General features: G+C 36.1%; 3 protein-coding genes across 5 annotated transcripts; 2 read left to right on the top strand and 1 right to left on the bottom strand.

The window, feature by feature from the left end:
- The first annotated feature begins 2,126 nt into the window (after positions 1-2,126).
- Positions 2,127-3,371, top strand: LOC119989424. Its single transcript, XM_038834932.1, has 2 exons — positions 2,127-2,333; positions 2,538-3,371. Exons 1-2 carry the CDS (start codon positions 2,302-2,304, stop codon positions 3,106-3,108), a joined length of 603 nt encoding a protein of 200 aa, XP_038690860.1. The 5' UTR covers positions 2,127-2,301; the 3' UTR covers positions 3,109-3,371.
- A 3,816-nt stretch (positions 3,372-7,187) lies between these two features.
- On the top strand, positions 7,188-12,099 carry LOC119990138 (probable beta-1,3-galactosyltransferase 4). 3 transcript variants are annotated; one of them, XM_038835985.1, is made up of 12 exons: positions 7,188-7,503; positions 7,591-7,851; positions 8,806-8,902; positions 9,056-9,117; positions 9,202-9,413; positions 9,535-9,598; positions 10,204-10,276; positions 10,426-10,549; positions 10,665-10,752; positions 10,872-10,997; positions 11,091-11,200; positions 11,582-12,099. In XM_038835985.1, exons 2-12 carry the CDS (start codon positions 7,739-7,741, stop codon positions 11,728-11,730), a joined length of 1,218 nt encoding a protein of 405 aa, XP_038691913.1. In that variant the 5' UTR covers positions 7,188-7,503; positions 7,591-7,738; the 3' UTR covers positions 11,731-12,099. The 3 variants fall into 3 exon arrangements, with proteins under 3 accessions (XP_038691913.1, XP_038691912.1, XP_038691914.1); XM_038835984.1 differs by having other exon boundaries at positions 7,188-7,851; XM_038835986.1 differs by having other exon boundaries at positions 7,192-7,851; positions 10,429-10,549.
- Positions 12,100-12,896: 797 nt separating this feature from the next.
- Positions 12,897-15,596, bottom strand: LOC119988897 (transcription factor MYB97-like). The gene is made up of 3 exons (XM_038834140.1): positions 14,609-15,596; positions 13,437-14,310; positions 12,897-13,313 (listed from the first exon to the last, which is right to left on the bottom strand). Exons 1-3 carry the CDS (start codon positions 14,993-14,995, stop codon positions 13,042-13,044), a joined length of 1,533 nt encoding a protein of 510 aa, XP_038690068.1. The 5' UTR covers positions 14,996-15,596; the 3' UTR covers positions 12,897-13,041.
- Between the last annotated feature and the right edge of the window lie 144 nt (positions 15,597-15,740).

The following is a 15,740-nucleotide window of genomic DNA, read 5'->3' as shown; positions in this document are numbered from 1 at the left end:
CGAGTTCATATGATTTAGCGAAATTTAAACTTCTAGATATATGTATATGCTTCATATTTTTTGGAATAATATTATATGTGAATGTGACAAAACCTAATCTTTGTTCAATCAACTTGACTGAAATTCTAATTAAGTTGTCCATTGGATCAACCTGACTCAAACTCAATTTTAGGTTTATTTTGTCCAAGGATTCTTGACATCCCAGAAAACCAAATCTAACCATGATTTTTTTATGTTATCACAAAACGAGTCTAAAGCCGCCGTAACATGAATCTAGCCATCTTTTTGATATGTTTTTCTTGGGATTTTTTTAATAATTTAGAAGGAAAAAAAAAAGTTATTCTATTTTTTAGATTATTTTGGAGAGAAACTTTTTTAAAGATTCCATTTCGTATACGTGGACATAGGGGATGACAATGTGAAACATTAAGGGGTAAGATGTATTTACCACTCTTCAACCATTTAGGTGATAACTTAGAGACGAATTTCTTTGAGACCAAATAGTATAGATTCAGAAAATTTTGAGTTTGCTTCTCATTACGAGCAATACTATTATGGTCATGCACTAGACTTTGGCCTAATCTATCATGTCATCAAATGAAAAAAAAATTATGCATATGGGTCTGACAACTCGAGTTAAACTTATATCGAATGTTTTAAAGATAAATTTATACGATATCGTTCTCGATATAAAAAAAAAATTATTTACCACTTAACTTTTGACAAAAAAAACACTCTCCCTTCTAATTTCTAAAAGGTCAAAGATCCCTTATTACTTTTACCAAATATTAAAAGTAAAATATGAAATAATCTCAATTTTTGATTGATTGATTGATTATATATATAGGTGATTAATGTCAACATTTGTATGTACTTTTTTACTTGTCTCCATTATTGACATTGAGTTGGACAAATACGATGAATGACGGCTCTTCATGGCTTCATGCTTAATTCCAATTGCCGCACGTGCCTCATGCTTATGTTTTTGTCTCATGCAGTAATTTATTCTTTCTAGATTAATTTCACTTTCTTTCACATATTTATTTTTGCTTGAAGTGAATCTTGATGACTTTTCCTCTTTTGAAAGACCCAACAAGTGTAATATTTAACTATTTTTTTTAATCGAGTGATGGTAAATTATGTATTCGTCATGAGGCTAAAATTTTGATATCATATGAAACACCGATTCTTCAAAAAATTCGAACTTATAAGATGGGTGAATTTTGATTGTACTTTTGACTTATCCATATGATATGTTGCAAGTAAAAGGGGGGAAAAATTCTATGGTGATGTCCATAAAAAGAAAAAATTCCATATTTACAATGATAATTAGTGTTTTAAATAGGTCCATGTTGACAATCATGCATCGTCATCATCATCCAAGTCTTTATCTCAAAAGTTTGGTGTCGACTACATGAGTTTAAGAAAATTAGTGAGAATCCACTACATGTAATCGTTTCTGCCATTCATTTTTATATATGATCATACTTTCATCAATTCTTATCAAATTCATATAATTTATGACTACTTCAATCCATGTCATTTTATATTTTCCTCTCCACTTTCTACTCTCTTATACAAATGCTTATTGAATCCTAGAAACCAATTCATGTGATGTGAGTAGGAAGGTGATGCGTAATTATTATTAAATTTCTACGTCTCTCTTTCAATTATATATATATATATATATATAAACAATAATGGGATGACCAAATCTCCATTTTATCCTAGTAGATTAAAAAAAAACAATTGCATCATTAGAGACCAACTAAGCAAAAAAAAAAAAAAGAAGCAACTTTATATCATCCCTCACCAATAAACTCAATTACTTAATCTCTTCCTCCTCACATTAATTAGCACTTTGGGGGGTGTTAATTTGTTTTATATTTATCTAAAAAAAAATGGGCACATACCTACCAAAATCCAGCTCTGACCACTTTATAAGGTAAGTCAGCTACTAGTTACTACCCGTAAAAGAAGTTAAAAACAAACATATTTTACTAATACTGTTTTACCTACTCATCATCTCCTCTGTCAAGTCAGAATTTACTGATTTACATACACACACCCCCTTGATGTATAAAAAGGACCTCTAAATGAGACAAAATTGACTTAATGTCTTTTTTCTTGTGAAAATATAGACTTTGGGTTGGTGGGTGTTTTGGGCTCTTTATTTTCTTCAAAACCCATATCACTGTTTTTCTCTCTCTCAGACATCTGAAGCAAAACCAAGATTTTGAATTGAATAGGATTGAAGCTGTTTGATCAATTGTTGCAAGTAATCTAAGGAGATATCTAGTGATGCCCTTTGGGAATTGGCAATCAATGGAGAGGTATATAAGGATTCCTCCTTTTTTATTCTTTACTGGTTTATTCTTTTCTTTTCTTTGTTTGTGTTTGTTTTCTATGAATCTGTGAATTTTGGGGAGAACCCAGTTGAGGATTTTGATTTCTGTGTGATTTTGGACTTGAACCCATGTGAGGATTTGAGATTTAAGGGCCAAATTTCAACGAAAGATGTGTTCTTTTTTTGGCAGACAAGGGAGTGGATTGTGGAGATCGTTGACAGATGGGGACTTTGAGGAGGAAGACGTTTGGGATGTTCTGAGAGAAAGAAAAGATTCAATTTCTAGGTTTAGCAAATCCATGAATTCCTCTGTTTCTGTACCCAAACACCTCCTTAGTGCAGCAAGAATGATCCCAAAACCAACCATCAACGCTAGCACCAGTAGCAGCAATTGTACTAGTGCTAGTAATAGCAATCAAATCCTTGAAGCCAAACCTTTTCAACAATCTGCACCAGTCACAATCCCAAATTGGCCAAACAAACACCATAGGAAGCCAAAGAACCTAACCAATGGTGATGATGAAGATGATAAAGATTTTGATGTTGAAGATGATAAAGATTTTGATGGTGATGGTGATGTGGAAGAGGAGGAGGAGACTCCCAATATGCCACCTCATGAGTTGATAGCAAGAAGGCTTGCCAGGACACACACTTCTTCCTTTTCTGTTTTGGAAGGTGTTGGGAGGAAACTCAAAGGGAGGGATCTTTGTGAAGTGAGGAATGCTATTCTTACAAAAACTGGTTTTCTTGAATCATTGTGATCATAATTATTCAAAGTGTAAATAGATCTTCATTGTAGTGAACTAGGTATGAGATGATTTGTGGGTTTGGTTGTCTTAAGAATTTGAAATTGGTTTAAGGTCTCTTTAATTTGTGGGTTTTCATGATTAGGGTTTATATCTACATTGTTATATAATATGAACGAATTCAGTGGATTAATGTCCATTTCTAAGTGGGATTTGGTTGTTAAATCATATGTTATGTTCTACAATTAACAATGTATTGAAAAATATTATTTTTTCTATACATTTAGATTTAGTTAATTTTAAGTTTGGTTGACATTTTTTATATGGCATTTCTTTCTTTTTTTTAACTTGAGAACACGATATAAATTTGTCTTTTGCACATTCGATATGTTCTCATCTGATAATTGAGTGTAAATTGAGTCAAAATTCAATGCGTGAGTGTTACTTATAATTATTTTTCTCTATGCATACAATGCATTTTGACACGTAAAATTTTGTCAAACCTAAGTTATATTTGTGATTATAATTTAATAGTATCCTCTCCCAAAAATCATCAACAATAAACTCCTTCTACATTCTAATCAATGATTACTTTCTAATAATTTCTTCACAATAGCATGACGTCTCGTTACAAGAAATGCCAATAAGAGCTTTATACTTATAAATCATTAACAATGTAGTCATTCAAAACATACTGATTTTCCATTAAAACGTGTTTGTTACTCATAAAACTACTTTTTTTCTATGTTAGTTCGTCTTCTTCCATTAAACTAAACATGAAAATTGAGTCGGAGGAAATCTAAATATTCCGCTTACATAGGGAGTTAAGTTGACTTTCAATGTTAAAATAAAATTTAAAAAAAAACATGGAAAATACATTTACGTATTTCCCTTATTTTATTAAGGTTTCACATGCAACAAGTTGTATCGAAATCAAATACGTCTGCATCTCATTCAATCAAATCAATGGTTATGTTTTTCACAATCAATAACGATATCATACATGTGTTTTCCTAATTATTTTATTAAAATTTCACATGTAATCAGTCACATTTACAATATCATAATAAAATACATGTATGTACATCTCATCCAATCAAATCGGTGTTTTTTTTTTTTCACAAATCCATACTGTTTAGTTTTAAAAAGATTCACGACGAGGCTATCATGGTTCATAAATTTAGTGGCTGTGTAAGCATCCATATCAGTTAGTGGTTGCCGAAGCATCCATGTCAATCGGGAGGCTTGGACTTCAAATTGTTTGCCTACGTATACCAACCATCATGGACCACTATCATCATCCATTGGTTGCATTTTTCTTTTGTCTTATTTCGTTGACTGCATTTTCCTAAAGTTTTCTCAATAATATTTTTATTTTAGATGTAGATTAATTACTTATTGTCTTTTTTTTTAAAATTAGTGATTTAGTGTGTGTGATATCACTAAAGCTAATAAATAATATTATCTTCTCCGTTCTTCTTCTTCGACTTATCAAGGTATTTGGGGAGAATAACGTGTGATCGGTAGATTTGCAGCGTCTTATGGGGGAAGGAGTGAAATCGATAAAAGCCTGGCCCATTCCCAATTTAAGATCAACAAATGGGCTTTTAGAAGACAACATTAGTTGGACTTGGACGCACCTAAAGGCTCAAGGGCCCAATGTTAGTAGTTGGGCTTTCTCCAGGTCCAATCCGATTGGTTTTTCGCTATATTTGTGTATAGTCAATTAACATTACAATTTCTCTTTGTGCCCAAATGGCCGAGGAAATATTTTAGTAAATAATAATTATTTGAGCTTAAACCCCCGACAACATTACTTTACAGATCTTTCTCCAATAAGTAGTGAAAAGAGTAATGCAATCATGTTGGCATAATAATGCATTTTTTTGACTCAAAACTAATGTTATCATTACTACACAACCCAAGTGCAATATCCTCTTGCACTTGCAAGCTTTGGTTGTCAAGAGTATAGACCAAAAGACATGAATACGTGTGCTTCATAGTGATATATATTAATTAAATACTTTTTCATATATATATATGAAAATTCTCAGGGACGAAAAGTTACGAACGTTTGTTTTATTGTAACTCTTCAAAAGTGAACAGTAGTGAGGCTCACTTTTTCCAAGTCACATTGCTATAAACAAAAGCGGACGTCCATAACTTATTAAGTTACAGGCGTTCGTATAAGAGCAATGTTCTATATATTGAAATCTCAATCTCAACAAATCAATTTAAATGAAAGTTTAGACTTATTAGGATGCAAGTCAATGACATAACTATTTAAATAAAGTACAATAAAATAGATAGTTTAGTAGTGAATTTCTCTAATTTAAATGGCATAAACTCGGAACGTACTGAGTTTGATCCTTAGTGTAGCAATATCTTGTGGTCACGAGCTGAGATTTAACCCAACTTACCATTTTGTCAGGTGGAAAACTTTTGCACATGTGGACCGTGACCGATATCTAATGTGCAAATGACAAACTTATATGGTTACCTATTGATTTTTTAAAAAGAACTCTAGCTAGAGCATTGATATTTGTTATATATAAAGTTGATTTTGTTCATACCACGTGTTAGTTCACAGCTTTTCAATTATGGGTCCGACCACATGTGATGATGCATTCCATATGCTTCTCACGTGCTGCATGTGTACATAAAATTCTTTTGTGTTTTTGAATGTTTGATTTGAAGGACAGTTGGAATGATCTGTGAATCCTCTTTCAAAGACAAAATGAGGAAATCTTAACAGAGAGAGCCTAAATATGCCATTATTAAGTACCGAGTGACACTAGATCAACCCAAAATTATATATATATATGTATGTAGTAAAAAACCTATATATATGGCATATGATAACAACCTAACAAATTGGGTAATACTCTAATGATGAATCTGTTTGGAGCCTAATTGTATAGATTCGGAAGGTTCTGAATTTGATTTTCATTTAAAACAATATCATTTGGGGTCACGTGTTGAACTTTGGTATAATTTACCTTATCGCTAGATAAGAAACTTATGTGCGCACAAACTTGACGATTCGACTTTATATCTACATCGGATTATTGAAAAATTAAACTGATATGGTATCTATCTCCATTTAAAAAAATGACCACCATATCTCCCATTATTGGTGCCTTTGCCACTTAAGTGAAATCCAATTGGGCTTATGAAAAAGCACATATATGTTTCCTTTTATGGTCCATTCTACAAGGGTTTGGTACTTTGGTATATAGTGTAGTACACATAATATTATTATTATTGGAATATAGCCCTAGTAGTTAATAACTATCCATCCAATTTTGGTGTATGTTCTAAGAACAAAAATTTAAAAAGTGACCACATTATGACATACTGAAGGCCAAAATGTTTGACAGATTGAACATGACAAATTACCTACTTGAAGTGATTTTCTATATAGGGTTTTAGAATATATAACGAGATTATCAATAATTATTTAGGAAATTTAATTCACACACACATTACTATAATTGTTAACAAAATGTAGGATAAATATATATACTAATGACCCACATTAATAACAAATCATCCTGAATTTACTTCATGAGAAGTTATGACATATATTTGTCCTAATTATATCACGGCTCATGCTGGTCAATTATTACAGCTCCCTAGTCATAATTATCACCAACAAAAGCTGTTAAATTTAATTTATTTGATTTTGTTAGTAATAATTCTTTCCATTTTGTGTTCAATTTTTTTTTTAAATCATAAGTTACAATTTGTGTATATTACAATGCATTAAACTTTGCCACAATTTACCTTATCGTCTGGTATAACTTATGCGCACGTAAACCTGTCGACCTGAGTTTGTGGACTTGTAACGAATGTTGAAGGTGAAATTTGTATGGGATGATTATGGGTTAAAAAACAGTAATATTTTATAAAAAAAATGAAAAAAAGTCATTTTAAGTCCATAACTCATATCATTGGATAAATAGACATTTATTTTATATCTGGTTTCACTCAAGAGTCAAGATACAAAACATATCATTGATCCAACAGGCATTTTATTTTCTCATTACTCATTGAAGAGGGTAGTTATTGCGTCTGTGTTTCAAACCAGCAGAGATATCTTTTTCTTTTTCTTTTTTTCTCCTTTAAAAAAATGAGCAAGGCCGGCATTTGGCGATGTCTCTGAGGTTTCTTTGTTCCAGTGATGCAATATATGTGAATATTTAAAGATTTACTCGTTTATTTTAGAGCTCAAGTTGTTGTCTCTACTTCTTGGGTCCCTCGCTCGATAGAGGTTGAGAGTCTTCTCCTTGAGTTCTTTTCCTTACCCATCAAATTTCTCTGCAACTAACACTCACCGACACAATCCTAGAAATCTCGAAAACCCAACAAAGTCCTAGAGAGGCTGAGAGGGGGGAGAGATTTATATTGGTATGTAGTGTATGTGTTCTGTGTTCATGCAGGTGAGTCTGTATAGTGTATATGCTTAAATTGTTTCTCTGTTGGTCAATACATCAGAGTATGATCCATAGATCCATGTGGAAGTCCATTTGGTGATAGATTTGGATCTGGGTCCAAGTCAATTCAAGAACTTGCCTTGGAATTTAAGTGGGTTTTGGTTCAATTTGTCATCTTTGATTTGGGTTTGGGAATTAAGTGAAGCACAATGACTTGGAAGAACAGAGGAGTTGAATCGGCTTCAAAGAATGCGGTGTCAAAGAAATGGACTCTTCTGCTTTGTATTGGCTGCTTCTGTGCTGGAGTGCTCTTCTCTGACAGGTTATCTGTTTCTCTCTCAGCTTTTTGACGTTCTTTGAATTTTAATTATCTGTTTATTTTCATTATGTGTGAAATTTGGTGATCTGGTAGCTAAAGCCACTTGCTTTTTCTTTTTTCTTCTCTCCTTTCTGCTAATTGAGATTTACTATACTTTGTAATTGCATTTATACTGTTTTGACATAATGATGAGGCTAGAAAGTGTTCAAATTGGTTCATGATAGTTCATGGCATCTTCCTTGTAATGAATTAGTGTGTATGTGCTGCGAATTATAGGGTGAGATGTTCAAGTCAGTACTGTGAATTTTGTTACCTTCAAACCTAAATTGCCCTGGTTTCTGGCCACTATAATGCTTCTTCCCTTTGAATACAAGAGATTTAAAAGCGAGTCAATTTATGTTTAATGTTTGCTCTTATTGTAGAACTTTTCCAGGTTATAGGTATGAGCTGATCCAATCGGTGCGTTATTACCGCATCATCTCTCACTTTTCTTCAATCACCTTTTCCGTGTGTCAGTTCTTAGATATATGACATATTTGATCATATAAACAATGAAGCTCAAATTGCTAAAGGGAGGGCATGCTTTGTTATGATACTATGTTACACTCTTTGTTGCCGCTACCCTCGTGCCTTGTTTTGTGAAATCTATTTGCTTCCAGAATTATAGATTTCGTTTCTCGATTTGAATCTCTTTGATATCGCCTTGTTGAGTTCGGGGACATGGATTACATTGTGGTTGTTTGAAGTTCAGCATATTTTGACATTAATTTTTTTCGTTCTTTGTCTCCTTAAAACTACCGCAGTAAATACTATCGGCTCTGCCTATAATTCTTGTATAAAACTTGTTTATCAAGTCTTTTTGGGATGTTAATTATCAAAATTCAAATTAGGCCTTTTTTATTTTTTATTTCTTGAGCTCCATATGTATGATATACTGACTAGGGTTTTGGGTAATAGAATTGGGGATGAACCTGAAGTTAAAAATATATCAAGGACAACAAGAATGGAAGATGAGAAGCTGAAGTTAATGCCAGAGGACTGTAATCCACAAATTGTAAGTAGCCATCTCCAGCCATGCCCTTAACTTTTCCTTTGTTCCATTGGGGGAAGTCACTGCATACTGATATCCTACCATAAGTCCTATATTGATTTCCAGAATTATAATTGTTGGTTTATTAACATGTTGGTACCTTTGTTTATGCTAAAGGATGAAAAGCGCGAATACAAGGACATTGTGGGGGAAGTTTCAAAGACTCATGATGCTATACAGTAAGCGATTATTACGGCTTTGTGTGTCTTAGTTATGCTGACAGTAATGAATTTTAAAATCGTTTAACCGGATGGCAAATGCAGTACACTGGATAAAACAATTTCAAATCTGGAGATGGAGTTGGCTGCCGCAAGGGCTGCACAAGATTCTTTACTCAATGGTTCACCTGTATCAGAGACTGTGAAAATAGCTGAATCGGGTCGCAAAAGAAAATATTTAATGGTTGTAGGCATCAATACTGCTTTTAGCAGTCGAAAACGAAGAGATTCAGTTCGTGCTACTTGGATGCCGCAAGGTTTGTGAAGGGATAACCCATATTTCGTACACCTTTATAACTATTCTGTTTTTTTAAGTATTGCATTATATACTTATACCTGGTTGATTGATTATTATTCATCTCTTACCTTGAAAACTAGGAGATAAAAGAAAGAAGCTTGAGGCCGAGAAGGGCATCGTTATTCGCTTTGTAATAGGTCACAGGTGAATACTTGACCTAAGTTTATGACTGCAATCTGTTAAGAGTTTTAATGTAGTTTTCTTTTGAAGTTAAAGTATTTTATACCTTTTTTGATGGAAGAACAGAATAGACTTAATGGTGTAGCAATTGTTAGTATCTGTCCTTTGAGGGATCAAGCAACCTAGGGGCTAGGGTAGGTATGAATAGAACATGGGAAGTGAAGGTTTTGACCCTAACAAATGGGTCAAATTAAAGGGATCGAGAGAGCGAGAAAGCGTGTGAATAATGGCATGAAGCAGCAATTGAAAAGTTGGCCAATAAATGAACATGATACGTGGATTGACGAAGATTCCTCTCATGTCGAGGCATCAAAGATACTTCTACTAAGCTTTTTGTATATTAATTAGTTATGCTCGAAATCGGAAGTACAGCTTGATTTGAATTTGTTATAGCAAGGCAATGTGCATGCTCTGCATATAGACAATTTCTAAGTTGAGGCGAAGAGATGATAAAGCTATGCATACGGATCAACTCAAAAGTTCCATCTGGAACTTTGGTCCTTTGAAATTACTGACTTACTTGGCATACGAGATCTGATATTTCTTCCTTTTTTGCCCTTTGACTCTAGTGCTACATCAGGTGGTATCCTTGATAGAGCAATTGAAGCAGAGGAAAAGAAACACGGGGATCTTTTGAGGCTGGTATTCCGATCTACCCTTTTCTTTTAACTGATTCCATTAATCTTAGTTTGATACCGAAAATACATGCAAAGACTATAGGAAAAGCTTCATTTTTTGCCACTGAAGATTCAGGTGGATCATGCCATATTATTATTTTGTTGTTATGGAAGCAGGAGCATGTTGAGGGTTACCTGGAATTGTCGGCAAAAACCAAGACATTCTTTGCAACTGCGGTTGCTTTGTGGGATGCAGATTTCTACATCAAAGTCGATGATGATGTGCACGTAAATATAGGTAAATATAGGTCTATTTTTACCTATTTTTATGCATACATTTATATTTAACCAACCTTTCCCCATTATACTTTTTTGTTTCTCAAACTGAATACTACTATCACATGTTTGCACAGCAACTCTTGGAGCAACTCTAGCCAGGCATTTGTCAAAGCGTATGGTATATATTGGATGCATGAAATCTGGTCCAGTCCTTGCTCAGAAGTATGCATAACAAGCGTAACTTGGCAACATAGATTTGTGTGTGTGAATATATATGTATACTTAAGATCATTCAAAACATATATTATACTTAAAATATTTTCTCTTTTTTTCTTATGAAGGGGAGTGAAATATTATGAACCTGAGTATTGGAAATTTGGGGAGGTGGGAAACAAATATTTCCGGCATGCTACAGGGCAGTTATATGCGATTTCCAATGATTTGGCTACTTATATCTCAATTAACCAGTAAGTCACGTGTCTCTTGAAGGACAACTGGTTAATCCTTGCATCCAAGTTACATCTTCCCTGACATTTCTTGTTCTAATTATAATGATCTAGGCATGTGCTGCACAAGTATACTAATGAGGATGTTTCCTTGGGATCGTGGTTTATTGGATTGGACGTGGAGCATATTGATGACCGGAGACTCTGTTGCGGAACCCCACCAGGTAGTTTCATATACTTACGTAATTGTTCATGTGATACTGTTTTCCAAGTCACCGAGTATCCACAAGATTTCTCTCCGTTACTTCAATGAAATAAGTGAATAAACTGATGTAAAACTACTTCGTGGTCAAATGGATTTTACGGGTGTCCATTGGGTAAGCAAAATGGCTAATACTCTCCATACACTGAAATCAAAGTGTTTTGGGATAGGATCGCAAGCTTTCTGAGAGAATTTCTTAATAAATTTTTTTGTATCGTATGACAACATACCCCTCGACTTACCCGGTATGTGGGGATAAATGATAGTCTGGTGTGTTGGGTATTTACAAATGAGACAGCATGACCCAATTTTCATTTCTAATGATTCCAACTTTTTACCCCAGATTGTGAGTGGAAGGCTCAGGCGGGCAACATCTGTGTTGCTTCCTTTGATTGGAGCTGTAGTGGGATCTGCCGGTCCGTTGAGAGGATAAAGGAGGTTCACCAGCGATGCGGGGAGGGAGAACATGTCTTATGGAACACAGCGTTCTGAAGAATAGTTCTTCCAAACTCAGGAGGACTTGAAGATGTGGCAAGAATGTACTAGGAATATCAGCAAATTCATCGTCGCAAAAAAAAAAAAAAAGTGTAGGAAGCATGAGATTTGCCACATTCTAGACAAAGGAAGAGGCTACAAGGCAAATCCATAGAGAGAAAGAATATACACTATAATTAATCATTCTTTATAAGTTTGGAGGAGAGCCATTGTGTAAGTTTGTTATGGCTATGGGAGCTCCTGAATAAGTGCCTCAAAATGTGGGTAGAATTTGCTGCCTTTCACCCCATATATTAATGTATTTTGTGTATGTATTTGTTCTTCTTTTGGCCAGAGGAAATAAAATAAGAAAATATAGAAAAAAAATATCTTCTATTTATGATTGCAAGTGGGTGGAAATCTAGAATGGGGAGGAAAATCTGCCGGTCTATTATCTTCTAGGTAATATAATTTTTAATCACTGAAAAAGTTGTCAATTTTCAACTCACTTATCGAATATTCACATATTTCCAATAATTGAGAATATGTATGGTGTCTTGAGAACACAATTGTTCAAAAAAAAGTTTAGTGCATCTTTCTCCTTTTGAGTTAAGAGAGACTAAGAAACATAAATTGGATGAGCAAAAAGAAGGAACCCAAGTTGAGGAAAAATGGATCATGTTTATTTATGTATCCATCTATTGAGTTTCTTAAATAGAGAGTATTGTTATGATCTCTCAACAATGACACTACGGATTCACTTTAGATGCGAGAATCTACGATCAATGTAATATTGATCGAGACCACCAACAACCTGCAACAATTGTATAGGCCGAGGGCGGTGGGCCCATGTTGAATTGATGGTTGCCTAAGGTGTGGGTCTGTTGGACTTTCGAGAAGGCTATGGGCCTCTAGATTGACTATGTAGGTCGTGGGCCTATGTTGCGTTGGCGGTTGCCAGGACAAGGGCTTGTCGGATTTTTGATGAGGCCATGAACTTGTAGACTTGTTGTGTAGCCCGTGGGCCTATGTTGAGTTGATGGTTGCCCAGACCGTAGACTTGTTGGGCTTTGGAGGCGGCCATGAGCCTATCTTACTAAGGGCGATATTGGCCCATACATCCATCAGAATTATAACTCACTTTTTTTTTTTGACTAAACTTAGCCCTTAAATGCACAAGTAAGTTAGGCACAGAAACATACTTATCTGTTATTTCATTCATCGTTATGCATTTACAGCAAAAACAGATTGAATATGTTACGAGTCATACTCTTATAAACCCATCAAACACAGTGAAAATTAAGTACCAGTTTTCTTCCCAATCACTTGTTAGCAAATTCCAGGCAAGTTGTCCCAAGAGCAGGAGCCAGTGTTCCCAACATGGTCTGTTGTGGAAGTAATAGGAAACAATGAAGCTATTTGCTGCATCTCAAGCTCTGTATTATCGGCTGTTACGACCGAGGATTGACCATTGGAGTTCTCACCACTGTCGCTGAACCATTCCGGGATCTGAACGCCGGATGGAATTACATTGAGCAGCTTCGATAAGTCCTCGTGGATCGAGTTTATCTGGTTTGCTGGTTCTTCCTTCTGTTTTAGTCCTGCATGGGTGAATGCAAAGGCAAAGCAAACGTTTCCATATGAGAAACAAAATGCTTCCAATTTTTCACAAGAAAACAACCACAATGAGCCTACAGGAGCATCCATGCATACAGAAAACTGACCGGAAAGTGGCGAAAACGAGCTGATGGAATCGTTCCATTGCCCGTGGAATCCCTCGCAATTGTGATTCTGTCCTCCACAGCCGCCACCATCACCATTGGTGTCCAAATCACTCTGCATCATCTTCATATCCTCTCCATTCACCCCTCCTAGTACTTCTGTCTCCTGCAACAAATCTTCCAAATACCCACTTCCATAACCACCACCATTGTCAACATCACCATTGCTAGTCTCATTGTTGAATTTGGAATCATAGAAGTTCATCTCCGGATTCGATATGAACGGTGAGGAGAATTGGCTTGAAGGGAGCTCAGAAAAAACACCATTACCATCATTTCGATTGGATGTCAAAATAGGACTTGAATTCCCGCCAGAACCAACAGAATTCAATCCCAATTGGGACAAGGATGGACTAGAGGCTGATAACTGGTGAGACAAAAGAGCCCGAGTGGACATCGGTGACAAAGGAAGCAAGAAATTAGTATTATCAATGATATTGTTGTTGTCGTGATTTGTGGTGGGGGTGGGGTCGTCGGGGCGGAGTCGCTTGTAACGGAGGGGACTCTGGAGGAGGAGAGGGGCGGGGCGAGGCGGGAGGAAGAAGTCGAATTGAGAGAAAGTGTTCAAGGAGGAAGGGGTAGAGAGAGGGGTTTGGAAGGAGAATGAGGAGGTGGGGGTTGTGGGGGCAGAGAATGATTGGTGGTGGCTGGTGGTGGAGGACGGTGATGACATTAGTTGTTGTTGCGGTGGTGGTGGAGATGGAGAAGGTTGTCTGGGATCAATGTCTGGTGGATACAGAGGCAAACCTTGTCGGTGCCGGCGCTTGATTCGTGTGTTCCAGTAATTCTTGACTTCATTGTCTGTTCTCCCGGGTAACTGCAATTAAAACAGAGGAAATCACACACGCCATTAATGCCAGGTTTTCAAAGCTTTAAACGCAATCAATTCTGCACAAACAATCAAACATAGGTTACCAAAAAACAAGACAAAACAAAGCAGAGAAGAACCAGAAAACCCAGAAAGCAATTTTTGATACAGACTAGAAGAATCAACAAAACCTGTCCAGAATTGGAAAGAAAATACGCAAACAGAGAGATAAAACCCAATTGGGAAACAAATAACATACATATACATATACATATAACACACATACAAATGTGTTTTGTGTACGTACCTGGGTGGCTATGCGGGCCCATTTGTTGCCATACTTGGAGTGAAGAACCGCAACGAGGCGTTCCTCTTCAGGGGTGAAGGCGCCTTTCTTGAGGTTGGGTCGGAGGTGGTTGGCCCACCGTAGACGGCAGCTCTTGCCGCACCGGAACAACCCAGTGTTCCTATGCACCGCATTCCAATTCCCCTCTCCATGCTTCCTCACATACTCCACCAATATTGCGTCCTCTGCCGTCGTCCACGGCCCCTTTCTCCAATTAGATCCGTCTTCACCACCACCACCACCACCGATTCCTCTACCTACTCTGCTTCCACCAACACCACTGCTTGATTCTGTGGATCCACCTTCTTCGCTATTTGATGCCACTCCATTAAAGGGCATCATCATCATAACTCGAAAACAACTAAAACAGAGCAAACACCACAATCACCAACACAACCCAATTTGTGTGTATGAATGTCAATGTCTGCTAGTATATGTTGGTGGGTCAAAAGGATTTCTGGGTTTTGTTTCTGTTCAATTTTTTTAAAACATTTTTTTGTATTAATTCATCTAAAAGAGAAGATACTTAGTACACAGCACAGAGAAGAGACGCAGAAAATCTGGAGATTGAGACTGCAACTACAACAAAAACAATTGTCGTGTTTTTGTGATATAGAGAGAGAAAGTGATAGAGAGAGAGAAAGTGATGGAAGAATGAAGCCTCTGCCTGGGATCCACAAAGGAGGTTTGGGGATCCCTGGCAAAGGACAGAGAGAGAGGGTGTTGGCAGTGGAAGCAATTTAGGTGGGGGGTTTTGGGGGAGAGAGCAAGGAATGCGGCTTGTACTTGTTTTGTATCAATGGTGGAGCATATAAAGCGCTTCTTCAACTCTGTTTATATAAATTTCCATCTGTCTCTTCTCTCTCATTGGGTGCTTTTTGTGTACCTTTTTACAGTGGTGAGGACAACAAGGAAGAGAAAAATTGTGGGAGGGACAGGGTGGTCCATTTGCCTAATTGGGTACTAGGGTTGTAAAGAATTCAATCCCAAGTTTAGAACTTTGTACAGCTCTGTGAATCCGGGGTTCCACAATTCGCTTAAGATATCATCAATCTTTGAAGACTTAGAATGAACAAACATCAATGGAACAACT

This window comes from Tripterygium wilfordii, chromosome 21, assembly GCF_013401445.1.
Source record: "Tripterygium wilfordii isolate XIE 37 chromosome 21, ASM1340144v1, whole genome shotgun sequence".
NCBI classification, from domain to species: domain Eukaryota; kingdom Viridiplantae; phylum Streptophyta; class Magnoliopsida; order Celastrales; family Celastraceae; genus Tripterygium; species Tripterygium wilfordii.
Note: the sequence above shows the minus strand (reverse complement) of the source record. Positions and strands in the feature narration are given on the sequence as shown.

Excerpts from the sequence above, each read along its gene's own strand:
- LOC119989424 (XM_038834932.1), top strand. The coding sequence starts at position 2,302 with ATGCCCTTTGGGAATTGGCAATCAATGGAGAG. Across the intron at positions 2,334-2,537 it reads AATTGGCAATCAATGGAGAG|ACAAGGGAGTGGATTGTGGA; the intron begins GTATATAAGGAT and ends TTTTTTTGGCAG.
- LOC119990138 (XM_038835985.1), top strand. The coding sequence starts at position 7,739 with ATGACTTGGAAGAACAGAGGAGTTGAATCGGCTTCAAAGAATGCGGTG. Across the intron at positions 7,852-8,805 it reads GGAGTGCTCTTCTCTGACAG|AATTGGGGATGAACCTGAAG; the intron begins GTTATCTGTTTC and ends TTTGGGTAATAG. Across the intron at positions 10,550-10,664 it reads TGATGTGCACGTAAATATAG|CAACTCTTGGAGCAACTCTA; the intron begins GTAAATATAGGT and ends ATGTTTGCACAG.
- LOC119988897 (XM_038834140.1), bottom strand. The coding sequence starts at position 14,995 with ATGATGATGATGCCCTTTAATGGAGTGGCATCAAATAGCGAAGAAGGT. Across the intron at positions 14,311-14,608 it reads GGGCCCGCATAGCCACCCAG|TTACCCGGGAGAACAGACAA; the intron begins GTACGTACACAA and ends TTTTAATTGCAG. Across the intron at positions 13,314-13,436 it reads CTCGTTTTCGCCACTTTCCG|GACTAAAACAGAAGGAAGAA; the intron begins GTCAGTTTTCTG and ends TCACCCATGCAG.